Source organism: Rhinopithecus roxellana, chromosome 2 (assembly GCF_007565055.1).
Source record: "Rhinopithecus roxellana isolate Shanxi Qingling chromosome 2, ASM756505v1, whole genome shotgun sequence".
NCBI classification, from domain to species: Eukaryota; Metazoa; Chordata; class Mammalia; order Primates; family Cercopithecidae; genus Rhinopithecus; species Rhinopithecus roxellana.
Window position 1 is genome coordinate 20,321,310 of NC_044550.1, and position 12,383 is coordinate 20,333,692.

The window sequence follows — 12,383 nt, forward strand, 5'->3', positions numbered from 1 at the left end:
TAGGTTATTCTTATAAAACGCTGCCTAACGAACAAAAGGAAGCACCTGTGAGGCCACCCGCATTTCCATCGCTAAAGGTTACCCTTGTGGTCTGACAGCTCCCTGCTTTCTCTCAGGCTGGCTTTTGACCTTTGACATGAGCCCTGGACCTAAGTGGAGGCTTCACTTCCTTACCCTCTCACCAGAGTCCCCATAGGATGCAGGCCCTTGTCCTGGAAATGGCAGCATTCATTCTTGACCACTGAATTCCAGGAAAGATGTAACTCAACAATGTGACTGTCAGCCTGCCAGGATGAGACAGTAGGGGCTGCAGCAGTCTTTCTGGCTGGCGTTTTAAAATACTTTAAGCCTACCAAATAGTCAAAAGGCCTAGTCTCTCAATATCCTTTTATTGTTTTCAAAAAATATTTTCTATGCTGCACCATGTTTGGAACCAGGAAGGGATTTTGAACATCCTTCCCTTAGACATAGGAGGTGAGGGAGTAGCTTTTTCTTTCCCAAGTCCACATCTCTGCGTTCTCAGGTGAATGAAGCTGCTTGCCATGGAGAGATCTTGGGGCCAGGGGGAGGGAAGGTCATGTCAGTCAGGTTCTCTGCTTCCAAATACAGGCCCGCTGCTGCTGTTTGCTCAGTCTGTGGTTAAGAACTGAGCCTCAGTGAGAGCCCCAGGTGCCTTGCATCATCCTCCACTGTGTTTTGGCAGCATTTGTTCAAGAGGGAGGGTGGGTCCTGGCAGTGCTGCTGGGCCTGGTGTCACTGCTCATGGTTCTCATCTCCCCAAACTTGCCTCCTAAACGTCATGAATCTTTTATGACACTTGAAAGTAAAGACCAAGTTTTAGGTCAAGAGGATCCTTTTTTTTTTTTTTTCCCCCGAGATGGAGTCTCGCTCTGTCACCCAGGCTGGAGTGCAATGGCGCAATCTTGGCTCACTGCAAACTCCACCTGCCAGGTTCAAGCAATTCTCCTGCCTCAGCCTCCCAAGTAGCTGGGACTACAGGTGTGTGCCACCATGCCTGGCTAATTTTTTATAGTTTTAGTAAAGACGGGGTTTCACCATGCTGGCCAGGTTGGTCTCGAACTCCTGACCTCGTGATTTTCCCGCCTCAGCCTCCCAAAGTGCTGGGATTACAGGCATGAGCCACCGTACCTGGCCACTTTTTTTCCTCTCTCCTATGCTTCCTCTTAGTGATATTTTAATTTATTTGTTTTTTGAGATGGAGGCTCACTGTTGCCTAGGTTGAAGTAGAGTGGCGCAATCTCGGCTCACTGCAACCTCTGCCTCCCAGGTTCAAGTGATTCTCCTGCCTCAGCCTCCTGAGTAGCTGGGATTACAGGCACACATCACCACACCCGGCTAATTTTTGCATTTTTAGTAGAGATGGGGTTTTACCATGTTGGTCAGGCTGATCTCGAACTCCTGACCTCGTGACTCACCCACCTCAGCCTCCTAAAGCGCTGGGATTACAGGTGTGCACTGCCACGCCTGGCCAGTGATATTTTTATTTACCTATAATACAAGTGAAAGTTTGAGATTAAAAAGAACCAGGCAACTTATGAGATGACTTGCTGAAAAAGATGGTGATCCTCTGATAGCCATCACCTAGACTTCAATTCTGTTTAGTAAAATGGAGTTCTCCGAAGGATCGTTTTAATGCTAAGATACCTTTCTAAAATAAAAATAATGGCCCTCTCATGTTCTTAAGATTCACTGTTAATAGTAGTTTTTCTGGGGGAAGTGGTTAACTTTTTCTGACATCAATTGTAAAATGTGTTTCCTCTTTGGGAACTGTTGAATGATGCAGCGTGGGGGTAAGGTGGAACCACGTCTTGGAACTGGGGAACTACCATGTACAAATCCAGTGTTAGAAAATGACTCTCGGCCGGGTGCGGTGGCTCATGCCTGTAATCCCAGCACTTTGGGAGGCTGAGGCGGGCAGATCATGAGGTCAGGAGTTTGATACCAGCCTGGCCAACAGTGAAACCCTTTCTCTACTAAAAACACAAAAAATTAGCCGGGCGTCGTGGCGGGCACCTGTAATCCCAGCTACTTGGAAGGCTGAGGCAGGAGAATTGCTTGAACCCAGGAGGCGGAGGTTGCAGTGAGCCGAGATGGCGCCATGGGACTCCAGCCTGGACAACAGAGCAAGACTCTGTCTCAAAAATAAAAAAAGAAAAAAAAAAAAGAAAATGACTCTCCACTGGGTTCTGTTAAGGGTAGGTGTTTTGACTAACACATCAGCTTTCAGAAACTCATTTGAGATTCAACTAGTCATCATTGGAGAGGGTACAGCCACTGTTAGTCACTATGTTATACAACAACATACACTAATTATGCTTTCTCTTGGTGAGTTGTATGGCTCACATATTTGAAACAAGCTTTTGTGTCGTCCCACCTTGATTTTAATCCCTTTTACATTTCAACCTAAGTAACTCATTAAGTCTACCAAAAGTATAAGGTGTGGCTATAATTTTATGAGACTAATTTTCTTGTAAACAGGCATTGATGCCACATAAATAGTAATCTGAAAAAATGCTTTGAACAATGAAATCATGGCTGAGCTTTCAGTACTATACTTTGAAAGAATCCATTTGGCTGTGTAAATTCTATTTTTTAAAGTGGTCTCACTGTTTCATCATCACAGTTTTAATGTCTATTTTAGCATTTTTTTCCTTGCTACTATTTGACATGGCATAACACACTTTAACTCCTGAAAGACAGAGAACCCTGCCATTGATACTGATGTTATTCAATGTTTTAGTGAAAATCACCAACTGTAGCTGCTGCAGGATTAACCAACACAACTAATTGACAGCATGGGCTTTTCAATTAAACCAACTTGGGTTCTAGTTCTCAGTTCCACTGTCTTTCCCTGTGTAACCTAGAGAAGCTATTTGTTTTCTGGATATATCGGAAGAATGGGCATAAGGATGGAACCTATGCCATAGGGTTGCTGGGGACTGAGCGAAGTAGGTTTCAGGTGTTGAGCACACTGCCTGTCATCTATAGGCCAGTTGTGAAGGAAGCCCCCAGTAACCTGTGTTCATCGGGTTACAGATGACAGCCCTGAACATGTGACAGCAGCGGGGAATAGGCTGAAGATTCAGAACAGGACTGAGTGTTGGAAAAGTGAGTCTCAGAAATTAAGCGGTTGGGCTACCTGGCAAAAAAACCAGTGCTGGGGCTCTGCACTCCACCCCACAGCTCCTCTGGAAGGTCTTCCCGCGCTTTCAGAGAGGTGCTGGTTGGGGCTAGTCAGAAAGGGGTTGTTGTCACTCAGGTAGGCTACATGTTATGTGTGAGCAATAGACTAGATGATTTAAGACCCCAAACAACAAGTGTGTAGGAGAGAAGTTCCCAAGATTCTCCTAACACGTGGTAATTAGAGAAGTGGTGGCATATGAACAAGAGCAGAATGATGCTTCATTCTATCGTTATGTAGTTTTATGTATTTATTTTTATTTATTTTGTTGAGACAGAGTCTTGTTCTGTCACCCAGGCTGGAGTACAGTGGCATGATCTTGGCTCACTGCAACCTCTGCCTCCCAGGTTCAAGCCATTCTCCTGCCTCAGCCTCCCTAGTAGCTGGGATTACAGGCACCCACCACGACACCTAGCTAATTTTTAAATTTTTAGTAGAGACAGGGTTTCATCATGTTGGCCAGGCTGGTCTCGAACTCCTGACCTCAAGTGATCCAACTGCCTCGACCTCCCAAAGTGCTAGGATTGTAGTGGCCAGTAGTTTTAAATGACATTAGGTGACTCCTAAAGATTTCTTCAGAACACAATTGTGGGAGTCCCTACTAGGTCTATTATTTAGCCAAGGGAGCAATAGGATGGGCCCTTGGGTTGAAACATTCATCATCAAGGAGGGGAGAGGATACCATAGCTAACTTAAACAGTTTGTCAAGCTGGGTGGGGTGCGGCACACCTGTAATACCAACTTCTTGGGAGACTGAGGTGGAGGATTGTGTGAGCCCAGGAGATTGAGTCCAGCCTGGGCAACATAGCGAGACCCCATCTCTTAAAATAGTCTGTTGAGGTAGAATCCCTTTGGATGACAGAGTGGCAATGGAGCCCTTCATGATGTCAGTAAACCACCGAGACATCTCAGCCTCACTTCTATAGATGCAGTTACTGGAATATTCTACCAGAAAATGTAGTCTGTTCTCAGGCAAGTGGGTATTAGAAGAGAAAACCTCCTGGAGTAAGAACTCTGCCCTTGCTACCTGCTCTTGAACAGCCACTTCACCATTTCACTCAGACTGCAGGTGTAGAAGACAGGAAATTGAGATGCCTCCAAAACTAGTAGGGAGGGAGGATGGCATTTTTGAAACTGAATTTCCTGCTTGAGGCAGTTTGAATGGTTCCCAACTGCCTCATTCTGTGTGGAGGTTTTGGTATATGCTGCTGGGAAGGTAGTTTTCTGGAGCTCTTTAGCCTCAATATTCAAGTTGTAGGGAAGGGTGGGAGTGGAGAGCAAGCTATCCTTCTACCACACCAATTTGTAGTAGGACCAAGGGGGCTGAAATGGAAAAGCTCTGTCCAGCCTCAAAGTCTACGTAGCTAGGCAGAGACTTTAGCTTGGACGTGTGCGTGCACACACACACACACACAGCAGAGTGAACAGTGCACACTGATTGCTTAGAACCAGATACCCTTTCTGCACTCAGTCTCGTGCTGGCTTCTGCCGCTAGCTGGTACAATGTTATCACAAATCACAGGACTCATGTAAGGGTATTAATACTTTTATCTTGATTTTTTTCTGTTGTCCTCCCCTTCTTAAGTCTTGTGTGTGCATGTGTGCGCGCGCACACACCTTTATTAAATGCATGCCTTTATTAAAATAATTAATCCCAAATGCCGAGAGAGAATAGCACCTCTCATCTCATTCACATGATTTGCAGTTTACAGTGCCTGCCCCTTCCCAATTAACCATGGCCTCCTTGAGACTCTGCACCTCCTTCACATCCTCATCCCTGCCAGCTAAAGATCTCATCACCCAGTCTGAGAGATGCTGTTCTAAGGAGCAAAGGCTTGGGGAAGAACAGAGACAATCTAAACAAATCTGAGTATAAAAGTTGCAGTGGCCACGATATTGTCTTGCGTTCAGATTGAAAGCACTTGAAAGCCGGGTGGTTTTCGTAAGGGCTGCCTGGATGGGTTTGCACTCTCTAGGACCAGGCGCTGAGGAAAGATCAGACCCAGCTAATTGGAACATGAGAAGCAAAGCAGGCACAGCCTATACCAGATGCCAGCATGTGGCGAGCAGATGAGATTGCTCACAAAGCACCTCTGAGCTTTGGTGAGCCCTGCAGTGAGCATTGCACAGTCCTGGCTTTGTGCAGCGCTGAGGGCTGTCTCCAGAGCTGAGCATGGAGGGCAGGCGAGACTCAAAAGCCATTGTTGCTGTCCTCCAGTTGAGCAGTGGGAGTCTGAACTAACTTTGAAAGGACCTGTAATGACAACCAGGCCAACTTGTGGGCTCTGTTTTACTGTGGTTGCCTCATACATTTTCCTGTTGGGGAAAAAAAAAAAATCACTATGGTGTAGAATATAATTCAGTGATTCTACTGATTTCAGATTCCAAGGCAAGTTATAGATGGAGAAGAGAAAATGACTAGTATACAAATTCCACTGTAACTACAGAGAAAACCGTTAAAATGATGTATGATGACCTCTATTTGTATGCAGTATTGTCATTCCATCTGGCAAATACATTTTCTACCAATTTCTCCCACTTATTTAGTGGGGATCAAAAATTTAATAATTTAGCTGGTAACATCCCAAGCTATTATATATTAAGAAAAATATTTATATGAACATATCAGTGTAGATGACCCAATAAAATCCAAACTCTGCCCCTTTTGTACAAGTACTTCCATGATCCTGACTCCAAAACAGAGTGCTTAGTCCTGTTACCAACTGCTTCCCTAGGCAGAAATATGCTCACATGTTCCGTGGCTACAAGGCAGTACATAAACGAGATACTTTTTGCACTGGACAAAACATGTTTTCTAACACATTATAAAACAATTCAAGGGGAAATTAATTTACTAGTCACTTCCTGTCAGGCTTCTCTCTCCTTTACCTCTCACATACCCTGGCAGAGGTCTGTGACACCTTAGCCCGTGAGGAAGTGTGCCCAGAGGGGTTTAGTGTGCTGTTCCCAACAGTGGGATGAGTAGATTTTGTCCAGCTCTGTGGACTCTAAACCAGGACTTTCTCCGCTGGGCCACCTCCTTCCTAGTATAACCTGTTTTAAGTCCAAATTATCATCCAGGGAAAAGAACCCTTGCAATTGTAACAAATACAGACAGTAGGCATTTGTTATATGCCTACAGTAGACAGACAATACAAAACATTTTTCTGGCATCCAGTTATTTGAGCATAGCCCATTAGAAAGTGCTCAGTAGAAATGTACTGAATGAAGGCAACTGTTATTTAATGCCAGTTTACTGTTGATGAACAATGTTATAAACAACATTAGCACTGTTTCTTCAATAAAGGCAAATAGAGTTTCACTTGTCTCAAGTTTTACTATAAATTATTAACATGTATGTAGTTTACTTTGATTCATGCTCATAATTTTTATTTTAAATAGTTGCTGTTGGTACACCCTGCTTAGAGGTGAGTCACCTTGGTACACTCTCCCTGAGTCATGCCTGGCTGCAGAATAAAGATAAAAGTTTTCCCAGAAAAAAGTTGAAGAAATTTAGAAAAGCCACTTCCAGAATGATATCCGCCAAATAATTGCCAAGAAAACCAATCTTATTTTTTCCAATACGTAAGTATAAATGGTGTATAGAATGACATCCTTCTATTAGTATTAAGATACTTAATTGCCATCAATTTTTATAGTTTCTATTAAAAAGCAGTCCACATTTTCTTGTGTATCTTTAGAGGTTAGGTTTCACATGGCAGCTCTTAAAGTTCTCATCTTCCATGTCTGGAAGATCACATTCTGTGGCAGAAGTGGTAAATGTGATTTTTCAACAACTACTACATCATGTGGATGTTAGGTGCCTCTTTTCTGTCAGAACTGTGTATTACTCACTCATAACTCTTCTACTTTAAAAGCACAGCCACACAGACATCTTGTTATTGTTCATAGGCCCTTTATTAGAGTTTCCATATTGTTGCAGCTGTAGACCAAACTAGAGGAAAAATGTATTGTATAATACTTAAGACAACTGTAGTCATGAAACAGTTCAAAGTCACCTTCCAGCTAAACAGGTAGTTGCCAGCAGCCCTAGCAACCAAACTAGAACCAGAAGGAAAACACCCCTTCATACAGACCCGCATGCCAGCTGTGACCTCAGAGAAGGCTAAGCTCCCAGAAAGAAGGCTGACCTAGCCTCTTCTTGGCACACAGTTCAGCTCTGAGTTCGCTGCAGGGAAGGAGGCCAAATCCCTTCAAGATCAAACAGAAGAAGTGGCCAGAGGAGTGTCCCTCTCCCCACAGACACCCGCTTTGATCCCTATCTCTAGGGGGACTATTGACTCTCCCCCAGAACTGCTGCCTACAGAAAGCAGGATTTGGGCAGAATGATCCCAGAATGAGCTCTGTGCAGTGACATCAAAGTTATTTGGGAAAAATTATTCTGGAAGAAATACAGGAAACTAGGAGGGGACCAAGTTTGTGGAAAGAACTGGCTGAGGGTCCAAGCAACCCATTTCTTTCAACTTCACTAATTTTTTGTGAAGTTGAAAGACATGGATTATTAGATTCCATAGCAGGATATACACACCTGAGACTTGGGGCTTGGCCTCTGCATTTTTTGAGAGGAGAAGGAACCGAGGGAGAGAAGAGTTGAGTGGGCTTTGGCCAAGCCTCAAGTCTCAGGTATAGATCCAGCTATGCCTGTTGCCCTGATGAACAGACTTTTATTATTAATTGCTTTCTTTCTACATCCAGAAGAGCTCATCAATGTGTTGGCATAATGCTCCACTGTTACCTCCCTTACCATTTTGTTGGATGTTACCTCCCTTACCATTTTGTTGGATTTTCTAGTTAACTCTCAAAAAGATCATGGTGGCAGCTTTAGACTGTTTTTAACTAGTTGGTTCATGCATGCTAAAAAAAACTCAGAGATAATTTTCAAATGAAGTTCTGGCCAGGGCTGAATATGAAACCTTTATAACAAGTAGGCCCCCTAAACATAACTTTTTTTTTTTCCCTGGTTCAAGTTTAGGACTAAATGAAGAAGAATTGAAAAGGTTCCAGAGGATAGTAATGAAAATGATTAAAGGACTGATGATGAAAGGTTCAAGGAATTGGGATTACTTAGCCTGGAGAAGAGAAATTTGAGGGGTGATTTAATGGCAATCTTCAAGTACAGTATGAGGATGGTTATTGTAAGTATGGTAGCCAGCTGTTCCCCAGCTGCACTGAAGGTTCCAAAGGGGAAATCGAGCTAGAATTTCAGCAGAGAGGTTTAAGTTGGACCAGTGATAGTGGTTCTTAAAGTAGCTCAAGGGATAGAAAACCATTGTGGAAGAACATGACATATTCACTTTTAAACTTAAAATACAGTTTTTCCTCATCAGATACCAACTTGTAACATGTACTAGTAAGGTAAAAATTACAAAATACAACTCAGGACTTAGAAAATGTTGACTGGGAAGATGGGTGGGGGTGTTGACATACCTTCACCACTGGGACCCCACGATGTGGAAGCCCAGTTTGAACACCAGTGAGCTCTGAAGAGAGGCAGTACCTGTGGACTTTCAATGAGCACCACAACCAGATGGTGGGAGCCCATGATCTGTGCTCAGGAAAGGACTCACTCCCATCTGACAACCCTCTTTTCTTCCTTTGACCCTGTTTCATACCTACACCTGGAAAAGGAGGGAGGCCCAAGCCATACAAGTACTTTTGAGGACTGCATGTCTAGGAGACAGGGCAAGGTGCCCCTATACAGCCAGTGCTGGCCTGTCCCTGGAGAAGGCTGCACCAGTAGCACCCCTCTCACACAAACTGCTCCTCTCTACAAACCAGCTCTGCCCTGGCCTGTGGATTTAGTTCATTACCAATTTTAGGTTATCAGGAACTTCACTCTTAATAAAATGACACTTTTTAAAAATGTTTTATTACAAAGCTTCTTTTAAAAAATGCTCAGCACGTTAACTCAAACTGGAATGACAAACATTAGGATGACAGTTTTGGGCAAAGGCTGTGCCTTGCTATTTTAAAAAACGGTACATCAATGCTCATTTTAACAACTGGCATAAAATCCCACTAATTGGCTAATAAAAACAGATACAAATACAGAACATTTAAAGTAATAACAATTCAAGTGCTGGGCTTTTTACAACAAGGGGGTGATAAGGAAAGAAATGAAAATTCACTGCAAACCAGTCTGCTGAATGCATCTGTTAAGGTTTACTGTTTAAAAAAAAAGAAGAAAACCGAAGAAAAAATAAACTGAAATAGGGCTGCCAATTGCTACCAACAGAGTGGATTTGGCTATTACATTTATTTAGCTCTATTGAACACCTTACAAGGGCAGAGAAGCCACTATGTGTCACAGGCAATTCACAGAGAAGCCACTTACCAGAGAAGCTGTCTCAGAAAAAGAAGGCTTCTTTTTATTTCATTATTTCAAACTTTTCCAGAACTTTGAATTTCATTTAAAAGCTCATAGCTAGCAAAATATACAAGAAAATTAAAACTAAAAAGTGTAAATTAAAAAAATTCAAGTTTAAAAAAGCAAACAAAAAAACTGATCCTTTTGCACTGTTAAATAAAAGCTTTAGGAGAAAAGAAGAGAAAGAAAAATGAAGACAGAAACAAAGAGGGAACTCTTCCACGAACTCCTCCACTGGGGTGCTGATGGATGTGCTGGTTGCTGGCTCCAGTTGCGCATGGCAGGCAAATGCAGCCAAGTTACTGTCCTTGCCGAAAGGTTACAGGTTTGGATGCAAGATGCTCTGGGAAGTGCACACAGAGATGAGGGAGAAAAGCTGCTCAGCTGCCCCACAGCCTGCTAGCATTCTCACGTGCTTTAACATTTCCTTTTAAAAAAACTTTATATGCTTTATTTTGGAACTTGGCCCTTGCAGTAGACGAAAGAGGAGTTGGCAGTGATTGTCTTTATGGATCAGGGTCTCTAGCAGTGACCTCAGGGTAAAATTGATGTCAGTGTTCCTTTGGGGTCAACTGGGCAGGCCGTGGAGACAGTCTGGATTTTCAACAAGCTTCCATCTCCAGAAGAGGTCCTGGGGTCGCTGCCTTGGCTTTACACGTTGGGAATGAGCTTCGTTTTCCACCTCAAGAAGGAACAAATGAAATGCTATTAATATGAATTTGCCGTAAGCCTTAAGATTATAACCTCTATTCCATACCATATATGTCTTATAACTTCTGCATTTAATTAATCCATTTTGCTGATCTGGGGATGGCTAAAATGAATTGCCCTATGCAGTCAAAAATCCTGAGAGTACACTACAGAGTTAATATAGTGACATTTTTACTTTGGTTCCATGTATATGTATGCACAGAGTTATGATGTGAAATGTAGCTAATACTCTGGGTCATGGTAAAAAGAACAGAAAAAAGTTTGAAAAACACAAGTAGGAAACAGCCAAACAAGAATAGGGAAGACAGGCAACAGCCAGATCAGGGAAAGACGTGTCATGCTGCAATGTTTGGTGTTTTTAGTCCACTGTGGGAAGCCATTCTATGATTCTACATAGGACAGACATATTCACATTACCCAATGCACTGCCAGCTCCCGTGACGCTGTGTGCTCTGTCCGCTCATATTCACAGTCCAGAGGATACAAACCTCTCCCTTTTTCCTTAAGATCTTACAATTTTCAAGATTTTTTTTTCCTTCCTAACATCTAGGATCTTTAATGTTAACCTCGGAAAGGACACTCAGCAAATATGTTAAAGTAATGTTGCCAGATATTGGTGATAATGATTTTCAAAAAAGAGAACTCCCACATCCCCAAAACTTTAATGATGTGAGATTTTTTAAAAACTGATTAATAGTAAAATGTAACAGTGTAACAAGATGAGACAGAGACAAAAGGAAAGTAAAAGCATGGCAAAGTTCCGTTCCTTCGCTCCAGAGAGCACGTGCTTCCGCTGCTTTGAACTTGGGGAGGCTGCTTTCCCTTGGTGGCAGCGATGCTGGAAGCACCTTCTCAACCTGGGTCCCTCGACAGCCTCAAATGAATCCCAACACTTTGTGCTTGTGATTGTGCTATCCAGGTTACAAGCAGGAGTTTCCTTTTAGAAACTCAGTCTAAATAATGGTGGATTATCGTACACTTTCATTTCAATGGAAACAGAAAGTAAAAGAGAAATAAAAGGAAGCTTTGACATAGTTTAATAATGAATACAAAAGTCTAGATGGCAAGTTACAGTCCATGAAGTACTTTCCACGGAAGGATGGTGATCTATGGAATGGGAACTGTGAGAACACCTGCCCCTCAGGCTGTTGGAAAGAGAAGTTTGGCTCCTATATTTAAAGTGCTCACAAAGTGCACAGAGCAGAGCAAGCCCTGCAAGTAGGTTAGCTAGTAGTATTATTCCAATTACGCCCAATGCGGCCCCTAAAAATGATTGGGACTACAAAGAAGCTATTTGTATACCTGGCTAGCTACTGAAAAAGCAAAAACCAACCAACCAATAAAAAACAAAATAGGAGGAAATCAGCCACAGAATGATTTCAACTGAGGAAGTACTTCAATGACAATTTCAATTCCTATCCTCCTGGAAAATCAACCATTCCCTGTTTAACAGGAAAACACTACTGCGTTGTGATACTTTAACTGAACAGAGGTATGGATCCCTCACGCAGGAAGATCAAAGAGCTATGAAGGACCCTGCCTTTCTTGGAGAAAGAAACAGGGCTCTAGCAGAGCCTGGGGTGGGAGAGAGGGCACCCACAGATTCCGATTTACATTATAATTTTGCATCACAGATTTTCAAAGGTTTGGTCCAGGTTGCTCTTCCTGGGAAGGTTTTCCTCTCAGTCTGATGTGAAAACATTTAGTTTCCTGATGAGGCCTGGCCTTGCAGTCCTAGGCTAGCACCTGAGACAAGCACTGGGGCTCAGAATAGACTGGCCATTGGCAGCCAGCAACGCCTGAGGGAGACAACCTGCCCTTCTGTTGGGCCATCCCTCCATTGCCTGACATAGCAAACCCCGAAGTACTGAGGTACAGACAACTTCCATGGCCCTGCTGTGGCCCCATTCTCAAGCAGGGCTAACACCTCCAACCTAGAGCACCTGCACTTCCGGCTCCACCAGAGTCTTCCTGTCCCTTCACTGCCTTACCTAAGGGTGACTTCTCCTTTCTTCTTAAGCTGAGTACAAGTGATAATACAGTAGTTAACACAAACATGGGTGCCCAGAGATGGCCATTAAC

At 43.2% G+C, this 12,383-nt stretch overlaps 1 protein-coding gene across 4 annotated transcripts in view; it reads right to left on the bottom strand.

Moving 5' to 3' along the window:
* Positions 1-9,070: 9,070 nt before the first annotated feature.
* Positions 9,071-12,383, bottom strand: part of LEF1 (lymphoid enhancer binding factor 1) — a 122,198-nt gene continuing 118,885 nt past the window's right edge. For 3 of the 4 annotated variants that reach the window (XM_010373201.2, XM_010373202.2, XM_030915164.1), the window contains one exon: positions 9,071-10,272. In XM_010373201.2, the coding sequence (XP_010371503.1) occupies positions 10,193-10,272 (80 nt within the window). In that variant the 3' untranslated portion in view covers positions 9,071-10,192. The remainder of the gene's footprint in view (positions 10,273-12,383) is intronic. The other variant, XM_030915159.1, reaches the window with a different exon arrangement.